General features: G+C 44.2%; 1 protein-coding gene across 2 annotated transcripts in view; it reads right to left on the minus strand.

The window, feature by feature from the left end:
* The window catches only part of rps6ka3b (ribosomal protein S6 kinase, polypeptide 3b), a 47,637-nt gene extending 36,187 nt beyond the window's left edge, over positions 1-11,450 (minus strand). The window contains exons 1-2 of one of the 2 annotated variants that reach the window (XM_066662316.1): positions 11,123-11,450; positions 6,240-6,296 (exon numbers count right to left, since the gene is read on the minus strand). In XM_066662316.1, coding sequence (XP_066518413.1) covers positions 6,240-6,296; positions 11,123-11,185 — 120 coding nt within the window. In that variant the 5' untranslated portion in view covers positions 11,186-11,450. Of the gene's footprint in view, positions 1-6,239; positions 6,297-11,110 lie in introns of both variants that reach the window. The other variant, XM_066662174.1, reaches the window with a different exon arrangement.
* Between the last annotated feature and the right edge of the window lie 478 nt (positions 11,451-11,928).

Genomic DNA, 11,928 nt, shown 5'->3' on the forward strand with positions numbered 1-11,928 from the left:
TTACAACATCTGTCACTGACTGACGGTCATTGCAGGGCACTGTCATCAGTTCAGCACTTCCTTGTTTGTTCTTGGACGTTTATCGGTGGATTTTTTTTACTGTTCATATCGATTTCAGAATTATATCGCGTCGACCATAATTAAGAATTATATCATGATATAAATCCCCATGACCCTGGAGCTGTGTGGCAGCAACACACACTGCAGTGCAATTTCGTTGACTTCTCGACATTAAGTCGATATTAATTTAAGAAAAATTCGAACACGACCAGCTGCAGCATTTTAGAAATGGAAAGAGATTTTTATCTGAGAAAGGTATGTTCCCCCGACTGCAGTCTGAACAGAGACCACCGAGAAAGGGCAGCCATAAAATACAATATCGATCTCTAGTAGAAGAGCCATGTTTATTAGGGTGGCGCTTCCCAATGGCAACTCCATCAATGAACTCATTACAGTTGATGTGATCCTCTAACCCTTTAAAATGGCCACAGGAGCTTGGAGCATATGGGCTCTTCCACACACTACCTATGTGGAAGCTATTAGGGATTTTTGGCAGCATATGGCAGGAGATCATTTGGCCTTTGACTGATTGAAGAGAGGACCTCTGGGAAGAGGAAGGACCAGCAGACACAGTCCAAATGGCTAGAAACAAATACTATATACAGTACTATATACACAGTGTACACACTATGATACACACGTATAACACCTCTGCACAGCCCAGCATTCTTGGCGGAGAACACTATCTGCACAGTTCTGCTATTTTAACCAAAACACAACCTCATCAGCTAGCACGGAGCTTCCCACCTAGAGAAATGATATTACAGCACGTCATCACAGGCTCTATTTACCATAAATTATCCCAAAGAAATCTCAAGAAATACCATACCAGTCACTGCACATCACCGGCTGCTTAAAATGTCCACACCTCCCCCTTTAATTCCCGCACCTAAGATCACAAACACTAAGATGTGATAGTTAAGTGTTGAGTTTGCAGCCTCCAAGCCCCAGGGTTCCACTTCCTCCCTTTTACCTCAGACAGACACACTGCCGCATCTGAAATGTCCTTGTTTTAGATCAGAACAAGAAATGTGCAGGCTGTGAATTACTTTCTTTCATTTGATGGCACTCATCTGCCAGAACACAGAGGTTCCAGATTATTTTCAGCACAAGATGTGCCAGTACACTTCAACACCCCGGTCTATTACACTGTGTAGTAACAGACAATAGGGCATTGCTCTGAAATACGCAGCAAGACCAGGAGTAAGACATGAAGCCTTCAACTTAAAGGGATCATTTCATGCCGAAAAAATAAAAAGAATAAGAAAAAGATGTGTTCACTGCATATACACAATCATTTGGGGATCTGGAGCACCCTGACATACACGCTGTGAAATAACAACCCAGTGTAGTTTTTGTGGGCTGCCTTATTCCAAATCCACTGGACAAAATGAAGGATATACACTTCAGAATTGTCTCACCTCCTTGTCTGAGTCTCTCCAGTCACGGTGTTTATGGGAAAGACACAACGAGCACGGAGAAATAAGGGCACTGAGTAAAAAGAGAGAAAAAATGAGAACGGAGAAGAAAGAGAACCGAGTTAAAATGGCTACAAATTGGAGCTTCTGCTGCTTACATTTATGGCATTTTGGCAGACGCTCTCATCCAGAGCAACGTACAAGACAATTGGTATTACACATAGGCCAATGCCGTGTTAGGAGTCTTGCCCAAGGACTCTTATCGGTGTAGCATAGACTGCTTGCTGAGACCTGGAATCGAACCCAGGTCTCCCACATGGGAGTCAATGGTGTTACCACTGTACCAACCCAACCTCACCAGCTGCTTGCTCCTCACAGCTGTGTGCTCAGGTCGGGGTGAACAGCAGCTCATTATTGTTTAAAGGAACAGGTGCTGAAACCGGCCGTTCTGACTGGGGCTGTTTAAACAGGGAGAACACTGCTTTGGTGTTTGATCCTTGAGGAAAAGGATTCTAACACATATCCTTTAAAGTAAAGCAGAAACAGATTTACAGTATTACAGTCTTTTCAAGTACTTTTCCACAAAGACCAAGCTAAAAGCACAGTATGGTTTAAAAAGAAAAGTTCTGGTAGCTGTTGGTTATGCTGGTAGGCCATTTTACTCTCCAGTGAGGGAGCAAGACAGACTGCATTCTTATTGGTAGAAGACAATGTGTAATTATATCCAAGTGTCTCAGCAATGTGTCGTCCAATCAAGTGTGCTCAAGATTTTATGAATTCAAACCAGAGGTGATTTGAAAATAAAGCTTTGACTATGGACCAAAACAGCAGTGAAATAATCTTCCTAAGACTGTGAGGATGAGTCACTGCTAACGTGAAGCAGTGTGTGTGAAGCTTCACCACTCTCACTGACACCTGAGAGAGAGAGAGAGAGAGAGAGAGAGAGAGAGAGAGAGAGAGAGGGATACAGACTGAGAAAGAGTGAAAGACAGACAGACAGAAAGAGAGAGAGAGGGAGAGAGAGCGAGATGGACAAAGAGAGAACGAAACACAAATAGTGGGATAGAGACAGAGAAAGCGTGTAAGTGAGAGAGAGAGAGAGAAGGATAGAGACAGTGTGAGAGGTTGTGTATGAGAGAGTGAGAGACTGAGACAGAGAAAGAAGGAGAGAGAGGGATAGAGACGGAAAGAGTGTGTGACAAGGAGACAGAGAAAGAGTGTGCGTGTGTGTGTGCATGTGTGTGTGAGTGAGAGAGAGAGAGTGTACAAGAGAGAGATTGTGTGAGAAAGAGAGACAGAGAGTGTGAGAAATGATGTGTGTGTGAGGGAGAGAGAGAGAGACAGAGAGAGGACAAAAGACAGAGAGATCAGGATTAGAGACAGAAAGAGTGTGTAACGGGAGAGACAGAGAGGGACAGGAAAAGTGTGTGTGTGTGTGTGTGTGTGAGAGAGAGAGAGAGAGATATGAGTGGGTGTTAAAGATGTGAGAGAGTTGGTCCAGATGGCCGTGGAAGATTAAATACCATCTGCCAGAGAGATCTAGAGACAGAGCCAACCATTAACACACAACTAACATGTGATACACACAGCTAAACTTATGGAGGACATGCATGCCCTGGACACACACGTGGATGGTGAATGGGACATACAAACAAACACACCCCGATATCTCGGCGAGAGCAAGCGCGGGCATTGGTAGAAGTAAGGATGCTTTAATTACAGAATGCTGATATTTTATACAACTATTACATACACCTCCATGACACTAGGAGGCAGTGGAGCAGTGATAATCAACAGATCAGCAGGGCTTATGCTCTATGGAAACTGTATGACAATCAATGGGCAGTAGGAAATGGCCAGAGCACTTAAGAGATTAGACGCCAACTTCTATTAAACAGTCAAAATGTGATGGTGCTGCCAGAAAACAAAACAAAAAAAAAACCCCAGTGAACAGTCAAATGTCACTGAGACAGACAACGGCCACCCTTTCAACTCCAGTCTTGACTCCAGACAATAAACGTTTTGGCATATTTCAAATCACTACTTGCTTCAGCCATCGGACATTTGATCCCATTCATGGCATTACAAAGTGAGTGGAGGAATGGGCCGTGTCAGGGAGTTATCACATTCCTGCGGTGGATGGTGTTAGAAGAGCGCCACACTGAGCTTTCTGATTTACTTTGACTTGGATAAAAATGGCCGGTTTTATTTTAATGATGTCGTGATGTACAACCTTGATACGTGCTGGGAGACCTCTTGATAAGACTTTCAATTATCAACAGTGGCCTGATGAATAGCAGCCTCGTGCTGATTAATAATATTTATTTCATCATCTCTATCCAACTGACACAGCCTTGCATTGTCTGACTACAGTCCACAGCAGAGGGTGCCACAGAGCTCACATTTATCATGCAGCTCATTGACAAAACTAGAGAAATAAGGTCCACACACACACACACACACACACACACACACACACACACACACACACGACTCTAATATGGTTTTCCATTAAACCGTAGCTACATTCGCCTTGCAGGAGCTCCACTACCAAACCAAAGAAGGAAATTATAGTCACCAGACAGGTGTTGTCTGATTGATTACATTAGATTTAAAGGAGTAAACTGTACAAAAAGATATTGCTGGGCAAACCATCGCTTTAAACAAACAAGTAACATCTGCTAAAGCACATGAACCAGACTCTTAATGAAGTTAGGTAACGGTCCCAGGTGCAGACAACACGCTCTGCTGCAATACACAGAGGGCCAGTGAACATCGAACACACACACACACACACACACACACACACACACCAAGACTTCACTGAGATGAGACGTGACAAAAAAAGCAAGAGTGACCTGATCTAAGGCCACTTAACTCCACTCCACTAACACACTCGCTCACTTATTAACACACATTAACTCACCTTAATGTATGCCCCCTCACACACTGCTCCAAAACACGTGCTAAGAAAACATTTTGCAAAGTACCCATGCACACACCCTCAAATTCTGAGCTTTCAATCTCTTTCACAATTAAACAGAGCCTTTTGTACAAAGTTAAAAGTGCTTTACTGTCCTCTTCGCCCCTGTTTTGCTGAATTTCTCACTAAGTCAGGACAGTTATGTCCTGAAACGTGTTAAATAAATAAATTAATAAATAAATAAACCCACACACAGACACACACTTTAAAAATAGATGTCAGTCCAATGGGGAAAAGGGTTGAAATGGCTTCTGTGACACAGTCCTAGATTAGCCCCGGTCTATTCAGACTGAAGTTAGAGGTCAGCAAGAGAGCCCACTATCTACCGCTGGTCTGACCTTCTTCTGACCAACAAATATCCTCTGTGTGTGTGTGTGTGTGTGTATGTGTGTGGATGGGTGGGTATACACTTTCAGAAAAGAAAACAAACACTCTAGAGACATTTCTAATGACATCCCAGCTTTCCTCTAAAGATCTATAGGCCCATCTCCCCTGCATTTAAAAATCAATGCCTTTCAGCAAGACTGGGGAACAGAGAGAGAGAGAGAGAGAGAGAGAGAGAGAGAGAGAGAGAGAGAGAGAGAGAGAAAGAGAAAGAGAGAGAGAGAAAGAGAGAGAGAGAGAGAAAGAGAAAGAGAGAGAGAGAAAGAGAGAGAGAGAGAGCGACAGAGAGAGAGAGAAAGAGAGAGAGAAAGAGAAAGAGAGAGAAAGAGAAAGAGAGAGAAAGAGAAAGAGAGAGAAAGAGAGAGAGAGAAAGAGAGAGAGAGAGAGAGAAAGAGAAAGAGAGAGAAAGAGAAAGAGAGAAAAAGAAAGAGAGAGAGAAAGAGAAAGAGAGAGATTTTACAAGAGTAATGTGTGTCTACACACATGTGTTTGATGTTGATCTGCCTCACATTAATATTTAACCTGCCACCTGCTCTGCTGCACTCCTGCAATAGAGCTGATTATTATGTGAATCACAATTATTCTCTTAAACTCATTTACAGCGTCAAAAACAGAGACTGTAAACTTGATCCCAGGTTTGTGGTCAGTTTTCTAAAAGAACCACTACGTACAAAATACTCGACTGGACATTTGACAAATTAGATCAGCGCAATTTGCATAATTCTAACGAACAAACCCCAGATGGACATTTACTCTGCATTTCCCCCACATTTTGAAGCTGTTCAAAGCTTCCAAGTTTTTAAGTATTTATCCACTGCAGAATCAATGCACAGATTATTAATGCTCTGTTTATTTGTATTATACCTTCTTTTAAACCATTAGCTTAATCAGCAAAATAATCAGTGGACTTTTAAATACAATTAACACAGACAGCCCTCGTCACTGCAGCTGCGCATTCGTCCGTGTGAATACAGACACACCCTGACTCAGATAATCACCACCTGACTGTCCGGTCTGTATCAGAGCGGAGGTATGGATGACTCCGGGGCCTGTCCATGTCCAACCAAGCCTTCCTGAGCTCCCGCCAGATCAATACAACCTCTGTCAGAGGGGACTCTGTGATCAATAACTTCCATTTATCAACTTATCCTTTTTTCATTCATTAATTCTTTCATCTTCTGTAGCTGCTTCATTGCTATGGTGATCGCAGTGGGTCTGGAGCCCACCCATTTTTTTTTCCAAATTGCTCAAAGTCTGACTTGATGACATTAGAAATGGAGCACTGAGAAATGTGGGAGTGTGAGAGAGAGAGAGAGAGAGAGAGAGAGAGAGAAAGTGAAGAAAAGACAGAAAGGGAAACAAAGACATCAAACAGAGAGTAAATAGTGACTTACTGGACAGAGCAGGTTATCATCTTCTCCTAAAGAATCCTCCGGGACAGTGTGGGTATCCTGCGGTCACAAAGAGCCGAAGGTAAAAATACACAAAATAAAACGTCTCCTACTCATTTACTCACCCACTCACTCGAGCATAACACACTTCCGAAGAAATATAACAGCAGAGCAACCCACAAATGACAGGCCTTCACATCTTCACCAGTAAAATAGTAGCAGACTGCGGTTGAAAGGAATGCTTTAGTTAGTTTTAATGCACTGAGATACAAACGTGGACACACAGAGCCATTGATGCGAGGCACCAGACAGTGTCCCTTGTTGTGCAGTTTTGTTAAAGGTGAACGAGTGAGCGTATGAGTGAGTGAGTCCCTGAGTTACAAGCCAGTTCCAAGTGGCGCTTCCCATCTAAAGTTTTCCTTATATAGACCTAGTAATAAGGTACTAATATTAGGAAACCATGAACAAAAGCATGAAGTAGAGCCTGAATCAGGCCTGGGATTTTGGTCTGAACCCAAAGAACGTTTAAGGATTTTCTGTCCAAGCTCCACCAATGACACCTTTGACCCATTTGACATAACATATAGCATCATGTTTTGAGTCTGAGCTCCAGGAAATTCTGTCTGAACTCAAAGCAAAGCCTGATTTAACTGTTGTAATGACCAAGCAGTGCTTTTAAACATTAACGAGGCCCATTTTCAGGAAGTACAGTATCATACTGAAGTGAATTCTGAATTTCAGCTGGAGAAGGGCTAGTAAAGACTTTGTATCTCTTTATTCCAGTCCCGGGAAAACCTCCAGGTCATGGAAATAACTTTGGAAAAGTGCATTGTTCGGATCACACAAACTCCCTCTGGGCATTAAAGAGTCCATTAAATTGGGCGGAGCCTCACACAAGCCTCTGTCACTGCATCACCAGCAGACTGACTGATGACCCTCTCCATCTGCTGACCGCCTCGGCCATAAGCACTCACTGCAAATCACTCCCTACTGCACAGACACCACACACACACACACGGGCTTCCCACGCTATTCTCTTACCGCTACAGAAGGACATCTGCCCAATTTGGAAATATATTATAAAGTATCAAATTAGACATCAGGAGTGTTTAATATTCTAACATTGCAATTATAGCTGGAAATTGGCAAGTGCCTCATATTATGAGATATGCACCAGCATAGTAGTACAATAACAAACCATATGATGTAATGTGAGATCATTTTAAATACAAGGCATCAGCACTACTATTATACTTATTTTTTAAAAGACTTAAACAGTTGCAGTCACACAGCTCCAGGGACCTGGAGGTTGTGGGTTCAAGTCCCGCTCCAGGTGACTGTCTGTGAGGAGTGTGGTGTGTTCTCCCTGTGTCTGCGTGGGTTTCCTCCGGGTGACTGTCTGTGAGGAGTGTGGTGTGTTCTCCCTGTGTCTGCGTGGGTTTCCTCCGGGTGACTGTCTGTGAGGAGTGTGGTGTGTTCTCCCTGTGTCTGTGTGGGTTTCCTCCGAGTGACTGTCTGTGAGGAGTGTGGTGTGTTCTCCCTGTGTCTGCATGGGTTTCCTCTGGGTGACTGTCTGTGAGGAGTGTGGTGTGTTCTCCCTGTGTCTGCATGGGTTTCCTCTGGGTGACTGTCTGTGAGGAGTGTGGTGTGTTCTCCCTGTGTCTGTGTGGGTTTCCTCCGAGTGACTGTCTGTGAGGAGTGTGGTGTGTTCTCCCTGTGTCTGTGTGGGTTTCCTCCGGGTGACTGTCTGTGAGGAGTGTGGTGTGTTCTCCCTGTGTCTGTGTGGGTTTCCTCCAAGTGACTGTCTGTGAGGAGTGTGGTGTGTTCTCCCTGTGTCTGCATGGGTTTCCTCTGGGTGACTGTCTATGAGGAATGTGGTGTGTTCTCCCTGTGTCTGCATGGGTTTCCTCCGGGTGACTGTCTGTGAGGAATGTGGTGTGTTCTCCCTGTGTCTGCATGGGTTTCCTCTGGGTGACTGTCTGTGAGGAATTTGGTGTGTTCTCCCTGTGTCTGCATGGGTTTCCTCTGGGTGACTGTCTGTGAGGAATGTGGTGTGTTCTCCCCGTGTCTGCATGGGTTTCCTCTGGGTGACTGTCTGTGAGGAGTGTGGTGTGTTCTCTCTGTGTCTGCATGGGTTTCCTCTGGGTGACTGTCTGTGAGGAATGCGGTGTGTTCTCTCTGTGTCTGCGTGGGTTTCCTCCGGGTGACTGTCTGTGAAAAGTGTGGTGTATTCTCCCTGTGTCCGTGTGGGTTTCCTCCGGGTGACTATCTGTGAAGAGTGTGGTCTGTTCTCCCTGTGTCCGCGTGGGTTTCCTCCGGGTGACTGTCTGTGAAGAGTGTGGTGTGTTCTCCCTGTGTCCGCGTGGGTTTCCTCCGGGTGACTGTCTTTGAGGAATGTGGTGTGTTCTCCCTGTGTGTGCATGGGTTTCCTCCGGGTGACTGTCTGTGAGGAGTGTGGTGTGTTCTCCCTGTGTCTGCATGGGTTTCCTCCGGGTGACTGTCTGTGAGGAGTGTGGTGTGTTCTCCCTGTGTCTGCGTGGGTTTCCTCCGGGTGACTGTCTGTGAGGAGTGTGGTGTGTTCTCCCTGTGTCTGCGTGGGTTTCCTCCGGGTGCTCCGGTTTACTTCCATGCTCCAAAAACACATGTTGGTAGGTGGATTGGTGACTCAAAAGTGCTCATAGGTGTGAATGTGTGAGTGAATGTTGCCCTGTGAAGGCCAGGGTGTGTTTCTGCATTGTGCTCAATGATTCTGGATGGGCTCCGGACCTACCGTGACCCTGAACTGGATAAGTTACAGACAATGAATGAATGAATGAATAGAACTGGCTACCAACAGGGTCTTAATAATGTTGTTATTATTATTATTATTTAAATGAAATGTAAAATATATTTGATATGGTTCTATGTAGCACCTTCTTGAAAAGAGCTCTATACAACATCAAAAAGCCTTTTGCTATTGGTACAATGTAAAGCTTATAACAGTAAGAATCATTTTTGCACTACATAGAAGCACTTTCAGTTTTGTACATAGCCATTTACAATACATTTTACATACATCTGAAGAACATTTTCATGATGCAAAGTATCTATTAGGCATGTAAATCGTCATTAGTGTTGTTGGTTCTATACAGAACCACAGCCTTCACTAATGAAGCCTTGAAGAACCATCAATTTTTTGAAAGTGTGTGGTATTTAGGAATAAAAATACTGTATTTCCAAAATTGTTGCAGTTATCTCAACACAATCATGTGCTACATTTCTACTTGATGCAAGTGACATCTGGCTCTGACAGATGTGATCATTTTATAATCAGGCTGACGGGACCATGTTAACAATTTGAAAAGATAAGACATGAGGTTTTATTAAACACATCTGATTCAATATCTTTTGTTTTAATATTTGTTTGTTGTAGACTAATACTCCACACGAACGAAACAAGTCAGTTATCACCAGACACGTCACTGCCCTCGATGTAGGTAAACAGATCATCATAGATGGCTTATTACTGCTTTACAACAACCACAAACAGCATGTTCAACAGCCTCTCATTTCCCTCTGTCACGTCAACCATGACAAACTGAAAACGAAGCGGTATGCTCTAGCTATTTAATTGCACCTCTTTACCTAATGTAAATGTCCTCCTCTCTCGAACTGAACTGCAGTGTCATGAGGGAATCATCAATGGAAATTCTTTTAGGCTTAATAAGGGTCTGGGAAACTGGCCAGATGTGTCCAGAAATTTGCAGATAACAACACTTATTTTGCAATTAGGTTTATTTACAGAGTCTGGCCATCTCTGCTTGCAGTGACAGCCCTCTCCCTTCTGGGAAGGGTTTAACCTTGGTGTCGCAGCTGAGGATTTGACTGCATTCAGCCACAACAGCAAGTTGTCTGTAGTTTAGGCGATTTATACAACAGTGACCTTTTTGGATTGTTTCAGTGCAGTGAGGTAAAATAGAGTGTGGCCAATAAGAGAGGAGTTTGCGTGTGTGTATATATGTGTGTATGTGTAGGCAGTGTGTAATTGTGTATAGACAGTGTGTAATTCTAAGGGATAAAGAAAAAAGACATTTGGAAATGTATCATGTAATTGTAGTGTTATATCTAAGAACCTCAGAAGAGAATAATAAAAGATAATAAACAGAAAAGGTGTCTAGGTTTGTCCATTGTCTTCAGTGCTACAGACATTACTAAGTGCGAATGTCATTGTCAATGGTTCACACAGTAACACAGGGGCGCATGAATCAGTTTTCTGTGTGATTCACTGATGCCATGACGCTACACCTGAGACTAAAGAGACTGAAGATAACTGGAGTCATGAATCCCAACAGAAGCGAGGTGTTTACCCACAACAAGAACTTCAAAAACGCCCCCTTAGACTTGGGGGCTAAGAAGTTCGTCAGTAACACGACGTTACCCGACTACAAACCTGCGTCCACGCCACTGCTATTAGACCTACATTCCAACAACTTAATAACGCATGGGAACAACTTAATAAGGTGTGGGTACAATATATGATAATACTTGGGGACGACAAAATAAGGCATAGGAGCGAGATATTTAAATACCTAGACCCAGATACTACATAAGTTGTTTCCGTGGCTTGTTAATAAATGCCCAATTATTAAATTCTTCCCACGCATTATTAATTCGTTCATGCGTCTTAATTTATTTTGTAAGGACACTACCTACCTCCGTTGCCTTCTGGTTCCAGGCACATACACATTACACATAGAATACAGAAATATCTGACAGGGCTTGGGGACAGGCACCGAGAGTAAGGCAGTCTGCACTAAGCATAGACACGGATTTCTAATAAAAGTACCCCCTTAAAATAGAGTCTAACGCTTCAGGAAAGTGGAGGAGTAACTTACTTCGTGACTTACCTCACTCGTTGCGCTCCCAATGGCCATCTTTCGCCAAGGGTCAGCTAGTTGCGCCAGGGGCATCTTCCCTTCTTTCCCTTCCTCGCTTCTCGGCTGGAAGTTACAAAGAAAAGCTGGGGGAGATATAAAAATGTAAAAAATAACACAGCAGGAAACAATATAGCTCTCTCTCAGCAAACCAGTCGCCTCCGGAAGGATTTCATGAGACGGCTGGTTGTGAAAAACGAGCAGAAAGCCAAGCTCGAAACAAAAGCGAAGAGATTCCGGAGCCCAACGTTCAAAGCGTTGATAACCGCCTCTGAACCCGACCCTCCGCCTCCCTCCCTCGGCTGTCCGATCCTCTCGAAGCCCCTGCACTCTCATATCCGCTCGGAAAACATTAGAGCTTCGCCATTGGCTCAGCCGCTCGTCAATCCGCAATATCCCTTTCTCGCGTCACAGTCGGAAGGCGGGGTCAAGTCTGAGGCGCGCAGCCCATAGGCAGGTGAGTCACCCGCTCGCGCTCAGGTGCGCGAGGATGTCTAAATGAAAGATCAGGTCCGTAAACATGAACGAGCCCCGGGAACCCCGCCAAACCGCCCCGTCTGCTCCGCTTTTTATCAGATTATACACCAATTCACACCCGCCAGGCCCTTCTTCTCAGCTGCTGGGTCATTAGTGATCTCCTGCGACACCTACAGGCTCCCAACTGAACCCAACCACATCTGTAAATCCCTAACGACTTTCCAGAGTATAACCCCTAACAACTCCCTACACTCCCTGAGCCGTGCTGATGACAGGTCTTCAGAATATTTTAAAGGAACACT

Source organism: Hoplias malabaricus, chromosome 1, assembly GCF_029633855.1.
Source record: "Hoplias malabaricus isolate fHopMal1 chromosome 1, fHopMal1.hap1, whole genome shotgun sequence".
Lineage (NCBI taxonomy): Eukaryota > Metazoa > Chordata > Actinopteri > Characiformes > Erythrinidae > Hoplias > Hoplias malabaricus.